The sequence below is a fragment of the Sodiomyces alkalinus genome (genome assembly GCF_003711515.1).
Source record: "Sodiomyces alkalinus F11 unplaced genomic scaffold SODALscaffold_3, whole genome shotgun sequence".
Lineage (NCBI taxonomy): Eukaryota > Fungi > Ascomycota > Sordariomycetes > Glomerellales > Plectosphaerellaceae > Sodiomyces > Sodiomyces alkalinus.
This window is the reverse complement of record NW_021167081.1, coordinates 1,700,740-1,718,352: the sequence shown is the minus strand read 5'-3', so window position 1 is coordinate 1,718,352 and position 17,613 is coordinate 1,700,740. Positions and strand designations below refer to the sequence as shown.

The following is a 17,613-nucleotide window of genomic DNA, read 5'->3' as shown; positions in this document are numbered from 1 at the left end:
TTTGGGCCTCGAAACTGAGCTTTCCTATACATACAGAGGTGACTCCATTACTCAAGCTAGCCGTGCCAATGCGCTGCCTGCGACTTTGATGACCTGTCTCTTCTGCGCCATGATGCACTACTCATTTCTAATTCCGAAACAAGCTCCATTTCCACTCCGATACCTGGTCTCGCGGTCATGCGGACTGCCCCTTCATCCCCATCACCCAAGCACGAATAGGGTCGTGCCAAAAAAAGAGTAAGGTGGCCGGCCGGGCAGCTCTAGATCTGACGAATCTCCTTCCCGACCATCTCAGGCCGCTCGACCTCCCACTCGTCGCGGATGACAGCAAAAGCGATGTCACTAACAAGCAAGCTCTGGGCAAGGCTCCAAACAAGGGTGATGGCGTAGAAGAAATTGGCGTTGCCGCTGCCGGCGTAGATCCAGAGGTGGTAGAACGCAGGGCCGAGGAAGGAGGCGTAGAGGATGGCGGCGGCGGCGACGAAAGGGTAGCGCATGATGGGGAAGAGGTGGCGGTACAGCGGGAGGACGGCGAGGAAGAGGGCGGTGTCGGCGATGGACGGGTAGGGCTTGAAGATGGCGAAGATGCCGAGGAGGCAGGCGAGGGCGGCGAGCGGCTGGGCGCGCAGGCGGATGGATAGGCCGCCGACGTGGCTGGCGAGGTGGAGCCAGAAGACGGCGAGGAAGAAGGCGCGGAAGGAGTCGAACATCTCGACGAAAAAATACCACCAGAGCCCGACGTTGGGGGTCAGGTCCGAGAGGGTCAGCTGGACGCCGTAGGTGGCGGGGAGGAAGGCCCAGGAGCCGCCTGTCAGGAGGGACGAGAGGCCCAGGAGGGCGGCGAGGGTGGCTGCCGCGGCACCGATGTGGATGGCGGCCCAAGGGAGCGGGGAGGCGAGAGGGGAGGAGGCCGGGGCGGCGGGCGGGCGGCGGTCGTAGGCGAGGAGGAGGAGCGGCGGGAGGAGAAGGAGGGGGTAGAGGGAGAGGTAGCCGGCGAAGCTGAGGGAGATGATGGCGCTGAGAGGGGCTCCGGAAACGGCCTTTGCGATGGCGTGGAGGATGGCGCAGGATGTGAAGATGGTTGTGGATCGACCGACGCAGGTCGCGATGGTGAAGGGGTTGAACAGGAAGCTGGTAGCGGACGCGGTTAACGATCAGAACGGAGCTGACAAACTGAGACGCCGGGGGGAGAGAGAGGGGGGGTGGGGGGAATAACTTACACAGCAGCGACGGCTAGACCACTCAACCGCTTTTCTCTCCTGGGCGAGGTGAACCGTTTGGAGGCACCGGACTCGCCCGAGTCGGCAATGTGTGCTAGGGCGTCGGCGCTCAGGAGATCGACGAGGATGTACAGTAGGGCCGTGAAGATGGGGTAGGATCGGACATCTGGGAGGAGGGAGAAGAGCGGAAGGAGGAGAGGCGCCTGGTGATAGACACCACCGTCGTAGGGAGAGACATTATGATTGTAGAGGAAGAGACCTTCTTGAACTGCAGTCGAGATTGATTTTGTTAGTCAGTGAAAGAGGAGGCTTCAGCGGAAGTTGGGTGTCGGGTGTTGGGTGTTGGGTGTTGGAGCTTACGGCGCTTGAAGCTGGTGACTGGGGTAGAAATCTCGACGCGGCCGGTCAGGAAGTCGGGGAGGCCAGGGAATCCAACAAACAGGATGAGACGCAGTGCGGCCGCTGCAAAGTAGAGGCCACTTTTGCCTCCTAGAGTCATTATGCCGCGGTTCATGGCGCCTTAGTCGAAGACCATGGCCAGCAGAGGAGGTCGATTCGTGGTGGATTTCACGTCCTGGCTTCGTTTCGCTGTTGTTGTACGAAGCAGGCGGGTCGATGGAATGGGACTCGGCGGAGTCAATTGGCAGTTGTCGCCAAGTGGTGACTCACAAGCTCGAGCTCAACCCAGCCAGGGGAAAGGAAAAAGGACTGGTCCGTGCACCAGGGCGGTCTGGGGACGAGATTAGATAAGACCACCCAATCAAGAGTGCAGGACGAGCAGGGGAACGGGCGGTGTGCAATGGTAACCGGCAGAAAAAAATCAATGGTGGGTAAGAAACCAGAAAGAAAAGAAAAAGTTGAACCAGGAATAGAAGAAGAAGAAAAAAGTGCCCCGCTGCCAACCAGAAGCTTCACAAGCTTCCCACCTCCCACCGTTTCCTACCCAAAAGCCGATTCCGAGTCAAGGTCGTCTTCTAAAAGACAGACCGACACAAACAACCATAAAATGGGAAGGTTGAGGAAGAAGGGTCAGGCCGGTGCGGCCAAGAACTACATCACGCGCACCCAGGCCGTGAAGAAGCTTCAGATCAGTTTGCCGGATTTCCGCAAGCTCTGTATCTGGAAGGGCATCTATCCCCGCGAGCCTCGCAACCGGAAGAAGGCGAACAAGTCGGCCACCTCTACGACCACATTCTATTACACCAAGGACATTCAGTATCTGCTCCATGAGCCTCTCATCCAAAAGTTCCGCGAGCAGAAGGCGTTAGAGAAGAAGATCTCGCGCGCCCTTGGTCGTGGCGACGTCGGCAATGCGAAGAGGTTGGAGAGTAACGCGACGCGGCCCGAGACGACGGGAAAGCCTACATACACCCTCGACCATGTCATCCGCGAGCGGTATCCGACCTTCAACGACGCGCTGCGGGATCTCGACGACTGCTTGTCCATGCTGTTCCTGTTCGCCAACCTCCCCTCGACCTCGACCGTCCCCGCCAGCATGATTGCCCGGTGCGAGCGCCTCTGCCTCGAGTTCCAGCACTACCTCATCGTTTCCAAGAGCCTGACCAAGTCGTTCCTGTCCATCAAGGGCATCTACTACCAGGCGAACATCCAAGGCGAGGACGTCCTGTGGCTGGTGCCCTACAAGTTCAACCAGAGGATCGTCGGCGACATCGATTTCCGGATCATGGGCACCTTTGTGGAGTTTTACATGACGCTGCTCGGCTTTGTCAACTTTAGGCTGTACACCTCCGTCGGCCTCAAGTACCCCCCCAAGTTCGACCAGGCCAAAGACGAGCAGTCGGCCGAGCTGAACGCCTTCACGCTCGAGGGCCAGAACCTCGTGAGCAACGGCGAGGACGGACAGGAGCAGCTGACGAACGGCGAGGCGGAGCACCAGGTTGACCCCGAGACCCAAGCCGCCGTGGATAAGGTCGTCCAGAAGCTGAAGGGTGCGGAGGATGAGCCATCGGCGGCGGCGGCAGAGAACGGCGCCGAAGCCGAAGCCGACGGCGAAGCGCCGAGCCACGCAATTGACAAGTTCGAGCCCGCAGCGCCCGGCGGCGACGTCCTGACACAACTGGACTACTCCGGATCGGATGCCGCCAATCTCTTCGCCAACTGCACTTTCTTCCTGTCCCGCGAAACCCCGCGGCATCCCCTGGAGTTCCTCCTTCGTTCGTTCGGATGCAAGCGGATCGGCTGGGACGCCGTGCTGGGCGAGGGCGCGTTCACGACGGACGAGCGCGACCCGTCCATCACGCACCAGGTCGTGGATCGTCCCGTCGTGCAGACTACGGCGGAAGGAGAGGGCGAGGGCGAGGGCGAGGGCGAGGGCGAGAGCAAGGGCGCCCAAGATAACCAGACTTCGCAGAAGCTGGGGCCGAACCAGCGGATACCCGGGAGGATATACGTGCAGCCGCAGTGGGTCTGGGATAGCGTCAACGACGGGGAACTGAAGCGGCCTGACCTGTACGCGCCCGGCGCGCAGCTGCCGCCGCACTTGAGTCCTTTCGTCCAGCCGGTGCAGGGTCAGTACGACCCGACGGTGCCGTTGGAGGAGCAAGAGACGGAAGGGGAGGCCCTCGCGGAGAGCGACGAAGAGATGGAAGATGCGAACGGCGGGGCGGAGGCGGCCGACATGGACGTCGCCGGCTCGGACGCCGAGGAGGACGAGGAAGATGAGGACGAAGAAGACGACTCGTTTGGCGGCTTCGACGAAGACGAGAAGAAGGAGGGTGAACAGGGCGAGGAGGTCGGTTCGGACGACGACGACGAGGCGGCGCAGCGCCAGATCGAACTGGAGGCGGAGCTCACCGGCCGGCCGATGAAAGAGAAGCCGAACAAGGCCAAGTCGAAGAAGGAGGAGGCGAGAAAGGCGCTGGCGAAGAAGGCGGCCGAGGAGGCCGAGGAGCACGAGCGGGCCAAGGGCATGTTGTCCAAGAAGAAGCGCAAGCTGTACGAGCAGATGATCTACAGCAACAACAAGAAGAGCGCCGAGGCGGAGAAGCTGCGGGAGAAGAGGAGACGGATCGAGAAGCAGGCGGCGAAGACGAAGGGCAAGGTGTGATGTGATGATGGATGATGAGAAAAAGAAGGGGGGGTGGAGGGTTGTTTACGAGTAAACTGGGCTCTTTTGTAGATAATTTTCTTCAATCAAGGACATTTCTGGCGTTTAATACCAAGTGGTTGACTCGAATACTTTGATTCTGTTCTCTGTTACGCGGTGATTTTTGTTTCCATCGTCCATGTAAACCTGACGAGCAGCTCTTGTTGTCTCTAAAGGTACCTTAGGTAAGTACCCAGGGAGGTATTCATTTCTTCACCGAGCCACCGATACCAGTTTTCGTTGCGTCTCACCTTACTAACTTACCACTCACCTCACATCACACCTTAATACCTATCTATGGACAATTAACTTCCCTTTTACACCCAACTAACATGGCACCACAAACGTGATTACCATTTCACCTCTACGTTGCGTCTGGAATTCTGGAACCAATTCAATATTTACAGCAACATACGGACACCTGATGCCATTCTGGAGCGCAGGCAGCGCACCTGCCGCAACCCATCCGACCATCCCAACATGACGACGCCAGAGCCTCGAGAAGCAAACATGCACGAATCATGGGACCTCGACACGGATGAAATCCGGTCCACGGCCTCGGACGAGCTCCACGCCACGCGCCCCAACCGCTGGCGCGGCGCCGCCTCGACCTGGCGTCACTGGACCGAAGAAGAGCGCCTACTGTACCAGTCCCTCGAACGGCTGCGCGACCAGGACTTGTCAATCCACCTGTACAACGCATTTGCGTTGAAGAATCCGAAGAATAGATCAGCTTCAGGCGATCGGGGCGTCCCGCTCGGGGAAGACGAGATGGACATTGGAAACTGGAAACCCCCGCAGTCCTGGTCGGCGTGGCCTCTGCCAGCGCACCGGGTTCCTTCCGAGTCGCTGCTCAAGGAGACGCACGATGAGCACGATGAATTTACGCTCCAGAGGAGAGATGGACCGGCGGATGCAGTGCCGGGGCGGGTGCTGGAGGATGAAGTCGCTGCTGCTGTGCTCAGGATCGCCAAAGAGCGGTTTCGGGAAAGAGAAAGGGAAAGGGAAGGAGAAATGGCGGCGGATGAGAGTCATCGTGACCCTCTGCGAACTGGGACACATTCTGAGTCTCACTTTGAGGCTTCGGATGGAGGGTCAGCAACAGACTCTTCCTCGGCTTCTGTCCCAGCGGATGACGACACCTTGGAGTTCAAACGGGACCCCGCCCCCGGGGTTGAAGAGATGGACCTAGACGAACAGGAGGAGGAGGAGGAGGAGGAGGAGGGAGATGAGACGACCCGGCAGCCTGCCCGTGATCGAAAGGAATACGTCCCCGTAATCTCGGCGGATGACGACTTGTCCCACGCACTTTTACGGCCAGCTGTCCGGCATATATTATCGCAAGTAGATGCTACACTGACGACACTGCACAACGTGCGTATGGCCAGCTTATCGACGCTCGACCGGCACGACGATTCTGATAGTGACATAACATCGGCCGTCTCGGGCATGGAGACGGATGCCAGTCGTGCTCCGTCTGCTGCCACCTCCAAGAACCGGAATCAGAAGAGGAAAAGGCGAGTCAACGGCAAAGCACCGACAACACGGAACGATAGAAGCAAATCCAAAGGGAAGAGGCGAGCCGAACGACCTCCGTCTACAAACAGCGACGACATCAACGACGGCCACGATGACTACGGTGACGACTTGGCAGACGACGAGTCGGCATCCGACACCAGCGCGGCCCATTCACGGCAAGAGGACGAAGGAAGCAGACCTCATACTGGTCGCCTGCGAACCGCGTCATCCGACGACGGCCAATCGAGGATGTTCTGGCGCGAAGGCCGCCTCCGGCGCTGGGCGCTCTTCGACTGGCGCGACGTCCTCGGCGCCGCGGCCCTCTCCGGCTTCGACGGGGACGTGGCGGCCCGCGCAGCGCAACGGTGCGCCGACCTCTTCGGGCGGAGCATGGAGTTCCGCACGCTGGAGGCAAAAGCGACCAAACCCACAACCACAGCCACAACCACAACCACAACGGCCGGGCAGCGGCGCTACGTTACTACCAGGGTCTGCCGTCCCGGGGAATGCCTCCCGCCGCTTTCGGGCGAGGAGTCGGGCGACGCGGAGGAAGTGCATCTCGAGGAGACGCGGCGGCGGCTGCGCGAGGTGGCGGCGGAACGGCACGGGAGGCGGGTGACCCGTCGGGAGGCGGCGGCCGCTGGTCACACATTTCCGCCTTTTACGTTCAGCTCGGGTGACGAGAAGGGGGAAGAGGGGGAGGAAGAAGACGAATATGAAGAAGAAGATCACGAAGAAGAAATGGTCACTGCCGACGAGGCCCCCGACTTCAACAACGACGACGACTTGAGCTCCATTGACATCACGCGGGTTGAGGCAGCACCCGACGGACTCTACTATTGTCCGGTTTTTTACTGCCGAAGACATAAGAAGGGCTTCCCGCTAAGACGCGGCGTGCGAGAGCACTTCAAGCTGACGCATGGACAGCCTTCAAGCGAGAAGGGGACATCATTCTACTGCCCCGTAGGGACGTGTAGGTACCACCTGTTGAGTTTCAAAGCGAAGAAGAGTCTGAAGGCGCATTTACGAAAGATGCATACCGTGGAGGAAGTGCAAGTCGCCGAGGGGCAGAGGCGGGCGGAGGACATGGCGGCCGAAACAGCAAGAGTAGTGCAAGGAGAAGAGGGGCATGGTGAGAAAGGGCAGATCACGTCAGTGATAGAAGCATTAGTGAAAAGCGAGGATGAGATGGAAGGAGGCGTGCATGTGGATGGGTTTCTGCGTCCCATCAAGATCCGAAAGGGGTGGTTAACGAAGGGCGGGAGGGAGGTGGGACAACGGAATAAGGTGCGTCGAGTATCGTGAGGCTTTAGTTGATGATTGATCTACGGGCAGACATTGATAAAATAAAATAAATAAATTAAAATAAATAAAATGAAATAACATAAAATAACAATGATGATAATGATAATGGTACTGGTACTGGTAATAATAAAAGGAAATATGAGAAAGGGCAAAAAAGCTCGGCTGCCCGTGACAGCGGGAATTCAGAAAACTCGACAGTTTTCTCAAATTCACAGTCTCTCGACCAACCAGTGTCTCTCGGTTAATGTAGAGAGCGTCTCTCACTAGACAGCGTCTCTCGCTGGACACAGCCCTAAAACTGGATAAAACCAGTGCCAGGGCTGAAGACTGAACGGGCAGCCTACGAAAACCCTCGGCCAAAGGCGTTTTCTACCCTTATGAGAGGACTCACCACTACACCACAAAACCCAGCAGTGTATAGCGAGTTCTCTCAGGTAACAGAGAATTTACTACAGAGGTATATAAAGGATAGTGCCCACCTTACCTACGTACCTGCCCGGCTACCTACTTGGATCCTTACCTAAGATATGCGAGCTTGAGAGTATCTTGGGTGGGACGACAAGAGGGGAATGACGACAAACACGCGGCACTTCGGAAACTCAAAGTGTTTAGCATATTCAGTTTACGTCACATGTGAACACCCACTATTCCTACCTGCCTACCTAAGGTACATAACTAGGAGGACAGGGAAGGAGGAGAACGGGGGAAGGTAAAAGAGAGGACTCTGGGGTAGGAGACGGCAGTCAGGTCAGCTCCGAGGAAGGGGTGATGGAGGACCAGTTTCAAAGCAATGTTCCCACCTTACAACCATCGACTGCTACGATTTCAGAGTCCAGCTCGTCTACCTTGGGTACTCAATCAATGTCCTCCTGGTACTCAATTCGTCCAAGTAGGGCCCAGTGCGTGGGCCATCTGCCGCTTTTATATGATCCCCTCCCCCTTATTGTGTCCGGCCTCGAGACATTATCTTGACGCTTCAACGCATATACGACATGCAAACGAAACAGGTGACAGTATTAGCACGTCTCCCTCTCTGGAATCAAAGCATATTTTCATATTGTTATTCCACCCCTCCAAAAGTCTCCTCCAGAGAGAAAAGCAAAAAAGAAAAAAGAAAAGATAAGTCTGACGAGAAGGGTATCTACCAACCGATACTGCAAAATAGCTTCCACCAGAGAAAAAAGAACCGCGTCCCAAGCTCCAGGAGCCACTAAAAAGTCTCACACATGTGGACAACAGCGTGAGAGGGACGAAAGAAAGCAACAGCTAAAAGGAGAAATGCCCACAGGCAGTAAGACTCCAATCCTTGCCTGTCCCAAACCACCATTGGCCTATTCCCAAGTGCCGACTCCCATAAGGCCATGCCGTGTCGTGTTTCCACAGGTCTCGAGTGCAAGAATAACACCAACACCAACTGAATTCGAGTCCATCAAGTCTGTCCGCCGGCCACAAATACACTTAATTCAGTCTAGGGCTCTTCCTCCTCGGTCCCAAACTATGCGTAAACTCCGTCGGCGGCATGTTTTCCCTCCCATCAAGCGAGACGTGGACCGTGCTATTCTGCCCCTTATACGTGGGCATCTTCGACTGCTGCCTCGGATGACGACGGGACAGAGAGCCCGTGTTCTCGTCCGTCGCCCCGGTGGTAGCAATAACAGTAGCAGCTGCCGTCTTGGTCTCCGACTTGTCGAACAGCAGGGAGCCCGTTGTGAGGGGCATCGTCAGGTTAGGGTTCACCTCGCGCAGGCTCATGCTGAAAGGCGGTACCGGAGGAGGGTTGGTAGTGGGCTGTCTTTGGTCCGAAAGGATCCCGCCCGCCGATGCGCGGGTCTTGATGGTAGGGGAAACGGCTGCAGTGGACACAAGAGGAGGAGATGGAGGTGGAAGCAGGGGGGGGGAGCGGAACAGGTCGGGATGGTCGGAGCCGCCGGAGCCGTCGGAGCCGTCGGAGCCGTCGGAGTCGTCGGCAAACACGGCGGGTCCCTCTACATGCTTTCGCCGGGATGACGAGGTGCCGTTGAGCTCGGCGAGCAGTCTCCCGTGCGACTCTGTCCTGGGCAAGTCGGTCGGGTACTGATACTGAACCTTGACAGGAGTGTCGCCTGTCGGCTCGTACTCCTTGAAAGTCGTGGCCATGATCTCCTCGCGGAGGTCGCACAGGGGTTCGCAGACTTGCTCCCCGAGCGGCTCGAGGTTCCGGTCGGCCTCTTCTGTCTGCTCCTCCATTTCCGTTCCGAGGCCCTTGACCCGTTCGAACGTCGTCTTGAAGTGGGACGAGATGTTGTCGAACGACTGCTCGACCGTGCCCGAGAGGCTACCCATCGCAGCCGCATGCCTCTCGTGATGAGTTGCGTTCTCGGAACGGGCCCTCGTGACAAAGTCGTCCAGCGCCTCCATCTGTATGTCGAGATTCTCTCGCTGTTCGCCCACCACCCGCATCGTTTCTGCGTTGACCGATCTCGTCGTGCCCTGGATAGATGTGCTCAGCTCGTTGGCCGCCTGCCAGTCGTCCTGCAACCTGTCCTTCATCGCATCGCGTGACTGGGCCACCGTCTCGAGAAGCTGGCCTTCCTTCTCATCCCATTCGTCCATGCCTCTTCCATACCGCGCAACGCCTCCCTCGAGCGAAACGTTGGAGTCGAGCACTCTTTTCTGTAGTTGTGCCGCCTTGGCCGCCAGTCGAGACTCCTGTGTTTCCGCTTGAGCGTTGATCAGTGATGCCATCTGCCGTAGCAAATTCTCTCTGTCTTCTGCTGCCTGTTTCCTCTCCTTCTCCACCACCTCTTGCACACTGGCCGAGATGTCGGCGTTCTGCGCCACCACCGCTTTCGTCGCATCCTGGAGCTGACGTCGTAGCCGATCCGATTCCTCGCGCTGAAGCGTAATGTGATGGACGAGGTCCTCGAAGATGACCTTGAACTCCTTGCCCAGCGAGCTATACGAGGTATGCAACTACACACACGCGCGCGCGCGCGCCAAGTTAGAGAAAAGAAACTCACGCACTATCAAGCATAGAGAGAGAGAGAGAGAGAGAGAGAGAGAGAGCCAAAGACATACCTGGTTGTGGAAAGTACCGAGTTCGCTCAGCACATCGGCGGCAATCTTGTCCGCCGCGCCGGCGATGGCCTGCAGACTCTCGCCGACCTGTTCCTTGACCGTATCCCGAACGATCTTAATCTCTTCGAGAACGTCATCCATCTCGTCCTTGGACTTCTCCTTCTGGTCCAACAGTTCCCGCTTCGATTCCTCGAATCGCTGGAGGTTCTGGTCGAGGAACGTCTGCGTGGACGCGAGCTTCTGCAACTCCTCGCTCACAAACTCCTCCATGCGCTGCGAGATGCACGAGATGTTCCCCCTCTGCTCCTCCTGGAACTCTTCGATCCGCCGCTCCACCAAGGTCGTGATGTCGGCCACCGTATCCTGCGCCGTGCCCCACGTACTCCGGTTCAGGGCCTGCAGGTCCGACCTGCGCCTGTTCTTAGCCCGCAGGCCGCCGACGTCGCGGACCGTCTTCTCGAGCGTGGCGATGAGCTCACCCCCGACCGCCGTCAGTTTCTCTTCGGTTTCCTGGTGTCTCCTGCGCAGGTGCGTCTCCTCAGCCAGCGACCGGCGGGTGGCTTCTAGCACGACCTCCGTCTGGTCGAGCACGTTCTTGGCCTCGTCAAGCTGCACCTTGGTGCTTTCGTGGTCTTTCTTTAATCCCATGAACGTGGACGTCAGGGCAAACAGTTCTTGCACCTTGTTCTTCAGGTTCGTCTCCAGAGTCTCCAGCTTGGCGGTCTGCTCCTCGAGCACGATCCGCCTCGACTCGCTCTGGGCGCTCATCTCTTCGTACGCTTCGTTGGACAGGTAGACGCCGTTCCGCTGGCGCGTGGCAATCAGTTCGCTCTTCAGCTTCTCGATCTCCATGGCAAAGTCGCGCAGAAGCATCTTCTTGTGCATAGCGTTGAGCTGCGGCTTGTTGCGGATATTCTTGGCCCGGAAGGCGTAGTCTAGCGTCGAGATGGTCTCTTCGAGGTTGCTTTTCGCCGGCGAGACGGTGGCGATGATACACGTCTTGGTGCGGCCGCCGAGCGAGTCTTGTAGCAGCCGAGTCAGCTTCGACTCCCGGTAGGGGATGTGTTGGCTCTTGTCGACGAGCGCGTTGATGACACGGCCCAGGGTCAGCAGGCTCTTGTTGATGAGGCCGGCCTCGGCGGCCCGCTTGTTCTCGGCGCCGGACCGTTGGATGTTCTCGCTACCAGCCAAGTCGACAAGGTTGAGCTTCCCGGCGCTCACCAGGTCCTCGGATCCGTCCTCAGCCGTCTTGCGGACAAAGGTGGTGATGGTGAAGATGGTGTGACTCCGACTACTGAGATCGTTGCACTTGGTGGCCGCCACCTGTCTCTTCAAGCTGCCGTCCTGGAGGACCCTGATACCCTCGGTGGCGTTCTTGATGTGTTTCTCCTCCATGCCTTGTACCATGGTGGTCAGGTGGCCTCTTCTCGACGTGTCGTCGTAGATTTTGAGCTTGGTGCCTTCTTCCAGCGCAATCAAATCACGTAGTTCTTCGTTGTACAGCTCGATGAAGGAGCACTTTACGCAGTTTTCCCTGTCGTCAATCTCAAGCTTGTTGAACAGCGCGTGCAGCACGCGGGGGATGATACCGGCGGCGTCGGATAGGAGACCCATGGTTTCTGTCATGTCGCCGGACATGGTGTAGGTTTTGCCCGTTCCCGTTTGGCCGTAAGCAAAGATGGTGCAGTTGTAACCGGCGAGCATCTATATCACGGAAATGGGGGAGGGGGGGTGTAAGCAGGCGACTTTTTCCTTTTTCAGAGATACAAAAAAAAAAAAAAAGTGACCAAGTGGTAGTATATATAAAGAAATGGAAGAGAAAACAAGGAGCAAGCGAGCACCCACCTCGTCGAGGATGGGTTTGACCACATCGTCGAACACCATGCTCTGGTCGGCCGCCGGGGAAAAGACGCGATCAAAGTTGTACGTCTTGTCGCTGAGGGAATTCGGGCCGAGCGAGAGCTCGACCTGCTTCCCCTTGACGCCGTCGGCGGCGATGACGACGGCGCTGTTCTCGCGGATCTCCCTCTCGTTGCGGCCGCGGCACCGCACGACGACGTTGATGTTGGTGGCCTCGCCGCCGCCTTCGGATTCGAAATCGCGCTCCTTACGCTTCGTCCCGGAGGTGGCGACGGAGGACATGGAGGGGGCGGGGGAGGCGGCGCCGTCGCGGTCTCGGTCTCGGTCTCGGTCTCGGTTGAATCTCGAAGACGTGGTGGAGGAGGAGAAGGGGGGTCGGATGGAGGACATGCGGGCGGTGCGTCGCGTTCTTGTGGTCGTGCTGCCTGCCGTCGTCGAGCGCAGGCCCGACGACGCTATCCGCGTCGGCGGGTCTCTTCTGGTGGCCATATGTGGAGAGAAAAGAAAAAGAAAAAGAAAAAAAAAAGGGATGAAAGAGGCGTGAGGTGAGGATGGACAGCGAAACGCGCTGTGTTGGAAGGAGGGGGAGGGGAGGGAGCGGGTAAGAGAGGAAACGGGACGCAATTGCAAGCTCTATAGAACTAAGGTCGTGTATTGATCGGATGAGTGAGAGATGAGAAGTAATGTAACGGCGATTGGGGGTTTCCTTGTCCCGCGGGGGGGGGTTGAAGATCGGGGGACTCGATAGGAGGGCAAGCAACGGAAAGGAAAGTAAATGCCTACGGAAGTTCGGAGTACGGCGAGGTAATGCCTGCACGTCGGTGAGGCGAGAAGTGGAGAACTGGGCAAGGTCAATGTTGTTTGGACGCAGTGTGTTGTTGATTACACGAGGGCGTTGGTTGCCTGGACAACTATCACCGCATTCTTAAACGAGTTAGACCGACACTCTCACCGAGCACACTCTCTTAGTAAGGTGGGGTACCTAAGGTCCAGAGCAAGCGTTACAGTCCAGACCAGAGTACCGAGGTATTCCAACCCCGCTCCACCGCCAGGCGTCAGAAGCACGTCGAAATCACATGGCGTTCCCTATACGGAGTAGTGTACGGAGTAGATACCTTAGTGACGACGCGGCCTCTGAGGTCATATTCGTACTCATATGTACTTCGTACCTTATCGGTAGCACCTTGTGACTCGCCAGGTGCTTCCGAGATCTCGAACTTTAAAAAATTTCCTTCTCTACTTACCCTTTCTTCTTCCTTCATCTTCTTATTCCATCGACAGCCAAGTCCTCGACTTCCGATCACCCCATCCGTCTCTTTCCATGTAGCGAACTCTTCAACCTGCCAAAACGAGTCTCCGGACCCGGACCCCCGGATCCCGCTTCGCTGCGTTCAACCGGCTTCCGCACGTTTGCACTTTGACTGACTCGCCTCTCTTCTCGGCTTTCGCGATCTGGACGCAAGTAACGGGATCGTCGCTGAAGATAAACCCCTTGATCCTAGCCTGCCTGGCCTTGTCCCCCGCTTCACACAGTACACAGTCACAGCTCTCGAATCTCGACCATGTCACTCTTCACAGCCCAGCTGCACCCTGGCAGGGCTCTGGGCTTCCTCAGTGAGTTTACCAGCTATTCCATCAAAGTTTCCATCTCGTGAGCTAGCCTAGCATATTAACCTGGTCTCTTTTCTTTTTGGTTCTACGTAGCTCTTGGAGCCGATCTCCACGACATCCTCACGCGCCTAAAAGCCGAGCCCCAGCAATTCCCCAAGATCGAGTTGGCCTACTCCCGCCAACGTCCCGTCGAAGCACCCGTGACCGTCATACTCCCGACCAACGGCCTTCGGCTTCGTTTCGACGGCCCAGAACAGCGTCTGCGTCTTATTGAGGTCATCGACTTCACCAAGAACCACATCACTTTCAAAGACCGCCATCTCGTCAAGCCTGCCAACACCCAACAACCGTCCTCGCCTCCGAGCCCCGGCGAATCCGGTGCGGGACCGACGTTCCGCCACATCTACCACCGGCTGCTAGGACCGACTTATGGGGGGGAATACATAGCACCGGCGGCGGGCTCGTCCCAAGGTGTTGGGAACTACGTGTTGTCTTACCCGGGCGTGGCTTTCACCTTTGCCCTGGCACAGTCGGCCTACTCGCCCTCCAAGGACGTCGTATCTCTACTCTCTTCGTCCTCGTCGACAGCCCAGGTGGCCACGTCCATGGCCGTCTTTAGCGGTGACTCGTGGGCCGAGGCGCGCGAGACCCTATGGAGCGAGGTCCTCCCGAGCGTCAAGACTCTCTCGGCCGTGCCCCGCGGGAAAGATGCCGTGCCCGACGAGGTCTCCCTGATCAAGATCCACGGCGGCGGCAAGACGCAGCTTTTCCGTAAGTGGACCAGTGCTTCGTCCTGGATCGTGCTCGGGGAGACCACCCCTCAGGAGCTCGTCGCCGACCTCGGCCCGCCCAACGCCATCTACCGGAAAAACGATCAGCGCATGACAATCCACAAGCTGCGTACCGCGAGCCACAGTCGGACGCGGACCAACGGCACCGACCCGCCACGGCCCGACGACCTGACGGACACCGACCAGTCTTCGGCCCATACCGCCTCGGAGGATTCCAACGAGGAGGCCATCGAAGACGACGTCGGAAGCAGCACAGTCGCCGGCGAATGTTTCTACAACTACTTCTACCACGGCTTCGACGTCTTGGTGTCCACTCCTACGACCCCCTCGCAACCTCCTCCTCCTGGCAGCTCCACCGCCCACCCGACGGGGCCGACGCCGAACGCAAATGGCGGCATCAAGTCGGTATCGCCAGACCGTCTAGTCGCCACCAAGCTCGTCCTCCACGGCAACGTGCCCGGCTCGTACGAGTTCAACCGCCACCGCCGCTGCCGGTGGGAGATCAGCTACCTGGACACCACTCACACGGAGTCGGGCGAGGCTGCCGCGGTGGTCGACTCGGAGACCAGGTTCGTCGATGTCGAGGACCGGCTCAACGCCAAGTGGAAAGGCGTAATGCCCGACGCGGCGACGGCACCGGGGCAGCGCCAGAGGGGCATGGTGCTCAACCGCGGCTGGGGCGACAGCCCCGGCAGCAGCGTCGAGTTTCTGGGCGGGTGGGAGGATAGCGGGGGCCAGGTCGGGGGCGGTGGTTGTGGTGGTGGTGGTGGTGGTGGTGGCGGTGCGCAGAGGCCGGATGGTGGCGATGAGTCGACGACGACGTTGTATGGATTCCCCGGCTTGGTGTTTGAGGTGTTGAAGAATGGGTTTGTGAATACTGTTACGGTGTATTAGGGGCGACGTATGGGGGGGATTTTATTCCTTTTTTTCCCCTCTGTTTTGCGATTTCTCTTACGGCGTCGGATATTACAGGGGGAATAGCGACTATCGTGCGATTCCATTCAGGGCATTAGGGGAACTCTGGCCGGGTTGGAGGTTAGGCACATGATTTACTCAGTCAAGACATTAGCTGGCAACGGTTGCAGACGGCATGCATGATTCAGTTCTGTTTGGCACATTGTTATCTTCAAGCAGAACAGACGAGGCTGTAGAATGGTATCTGGCCTTAACTTGTTTCGGTATCGAGGACTTTTTGTTTTGTTTTGCTTGCGTGGGGAGGGGGTTTTATATCTTAAATACGACTTGGTACTTCCGTACGGTTGTATATACACCTTAGCAATGTCAACGTTAAAACGAGCCGTCAGAAAAACTGTCGCCGCGTTTCGGTCATTTATATTATTTTCTCTCTTGCACAAAGTATTGTTCTCACATTGTGATAACCACCCAAAGTAAAGTCCAGTTTGACGACGTACACATGTGCATGACATAATACGATGAAAATCGCGACTTTCGCTTTCAGGTGGTCTACTTTATAATTACGTACAGTGCGTACAGTCTGTTCCCCTCAATCCCCGCCCCCCTAATTCCCCCCCCACACACCCCACGCCCGCCTGACAAACCCAAGCTTCATTATCCCGCATTGTGCTCCTGAGCATAAATTGTCTAAAGCTTGACATCAACACCCTGACGTACGAGGTACTACCTCCGCACCTAGGAAGCTGGTACGTAGTATGTAATAATTATGCACCTGGGTAGCAGCTATTCGCCCACCAGAAGAAAAAAAGGTAGTAAGTCAAGTCAAATCGGGTTTCGGGTTTCGGATTGTTTTGATTAATAGGTACAGGTAGGTAGGTATTCGATTCAATTCGTCAAAAGACAAGACAGCTAAGCTTAAGCTGGCTTGACCAGGTGTTGTGTAATACGTGTTTGTTTACCCCCCCTTCCTCCTCCTTAGCTCCATCTTTGCTTCCATGCTCGGGTCCCTCGGCGTGGAGTTTATTCTCTTTCCCCTTTCCCCCAAGAGCATTAGCAACAATAGCTATGTAAGGTAAGGTAGTGTAGGGTAGGTACCAGCTTGGCAGTCTCCCCTCCATCCCGCCCCCTTTTCGCATTCCCCTCCCCTCATACTGTCGTACACTAAGCGATGTGTAAAGTCCTTGTTTCACCCTGTGGGTTTTTCTTGTCCTCATGACCTTTATAACATACCAACACCCTTCCCTTTCGGGCTTTCAGTGTTACGCTGGGGGAAAAAGGAAAAGAAGGGGAAAAGTCGCCTGATGCTGTTCTAGTCGCCATGTGGCGACGTACACGTTGTGGGGTGATTAGGGTAGAGTTCGCCTCTTGCTGAGGCTTTGGGTGGATTTTATCTTGACTTTTTTTTTTAGTGTGAAGCCACGCCTTTGATGAGTGGCGTTGTTCCTCTCGTGTTTATCACTCCTCATCGTCGTCATGGTGCACGCCATAGTGGACGGGACCCAGCTTCAGGAACTGGAACCCCGGCTTGGAAGCGGTGCTGCTGACGCTGGAGCTGCGACGAGCGATGCGGCCGGTAAAGTCAGAAGCCTGGGGATAGGTGGACGAAGTAGTGGGCGCCAGCGACAGGAAGTGGGAAGGCTGGTTGGGTACAGCGAAGGAGCTGGCCACTTGCTGCTCGAGCTGGGGGGCGGTCTCGACGGTCGGGGACGACATGGTTTCGAATTGTTTGTTTTGAAGTGTTTTTTTCTTTCCCTTTTTTTCCCGGTGAGATGGAAAGAAATCGAGCTTGAGACGAGGAGAGCTTGTGGGAGGATGTGGTGTGAAGATGAGTGTGAGAGCAAGAAGAGTTGGATGGAAAAGATGACGGTGAGTGGAAGGAATGAAAGTGAAAAGGTGAACGACCTTGGCCACTTTAAATATTCCAGAAAAATGAGCTACCCTCAGAGTCCTAAACCTTCCATCAGCCCATCGCGCCCCCCCACGATCATGTTGGCCGCGTTACGCCCCTTTTGCTGGGGCACGTACTTCATAACGGGTTTCAAGCCAGAGAGCCGCGGGATGTCTTGCCCATAGGTAGCTAGCCAATAGCTCTCACCGTGGCCTCAGGTTCCCCCCACTGACAGGCGACTTTGTGCCCACGCCGGACGCGGCATGTCTTGAAACCAAGCGTGCGAAAAGAGGGACAAGGCGCCCGGGCGGTCAGCCGCTTTTACATCCCGCGGCGCGGTCC

General features: G+C 57.1%; 5 protein-coding genes across 5 annotated transcripts in view; 3 read left to right on the top strand and 2 right to left on the bottom strand.

Moving 5' to 3' along the window:
• Nucleotides 1-2,097: 2,097 nt before the first annotated feature.
• Nucleotides 2,098-4,379, top strand: SODALDRAFT_332156 (hypothetical protein). The gene has a single exon (XM_028611629.1). It carries the CDS (start codon nucleotides 2,227-2,229, stop codon nucleotides 4,285-4,287), a length of 2,061 nt encoding a protein of 686 aa, XP_028467810.1. The 5' UTR covers nucleotides 2,098-2,226; the 3' UTR covers nucleotides 4,288-4,379.
• Nucleotides 4,380-4,787: 408 nt separating this feature from the next.
• SODALDRAFT_332155 (hypothetical protein) lies at nucleotides 4,788-7,181 on the top strand. The gene has a single exon (XM_028611628.1). It carries the CDS (start codon nucleotides 4,807-4,809, stop codon nucleotides 7,147-7,149), a length of 2,343 nt encoding a protein of 780 aa, XP_028467809.1. The 5' UTR covers nucleotides 4,788-4,806; the 3' UTR covers nucleotides 7,150-7,181.
• Nucleotides 7,182-8,607: 1,426 nt separating this feature from the next.
• Nucleotides 8,608-12,555, bottom strand: SODALDRAFT_274037 (kinesin motor domain-containing protein; the record flags this gene model as incomplete). Its single annotated transcript, XM_028607929.1, has 3 exons — nucleotides 8,608-10,101; nucleotides 10,207-11,910; nucleotides 12,052-12,555. The coding sequence occupies 3 exons, from the start codon at nucleotides 12,553-12,555 to the stop codon at nucleotides 8,608-8,610; spliced, it is 3,702 nt and encodes a 1,233-aa protein (XP_028467808.1).
• A 734-nt stretch (nucleotides 12,556-13,289) lies between these two features.
• Nucleotides 13,290-15,788, top strand: SODALDRAFT_332153 (hypothetical protein). Its single transcript, XM_028611627.1, has 2 exons — nucleotides 13,290-13,680; nucleotides 13,771-15,788. The coding sequence occupies exons 1-2, from the start codon at nucleotides 13,629-13,631 to the stop codon at nucleotides 15,360-15,362; spliced, it is 1,644 nt and encodes a 547-aa protein (XP_028467807.1). The 5' UTR covers nucleotides 13,290-13,628; the 3' UTR covers nucleotides 15,363-15,788.
• Nucleotides 15,789-16,838: 1,050 nt separating this feature from the next.
• The window catches only part of SODALDRAFT_358417 (hypothetical protein), a gene marked incomplete at both ends in the record, with an annotated part of 1,070 nt that continues 295 nt past the window's right edge, over nucleotides 16,839-17,613 (bottom strand). The window contains 3 exons of the mRNA XM_028614101.1: nucleotides 16,839-17,293; nucleotides 17,338-17,407; nucleotides 17,505-17,538. Coding sequence (XP_028467806.1) covers nucleotides 16,839-17,293; nucleotides 17,338-17,407; nucleotides 17,505-17,538 — 559 coding nt within the window. The remainder of the gene's footprint in view (nucleotides 17,294-17,337; nucleotides 17,408-17,504; nucleotides 17,539-17,613) is intronic.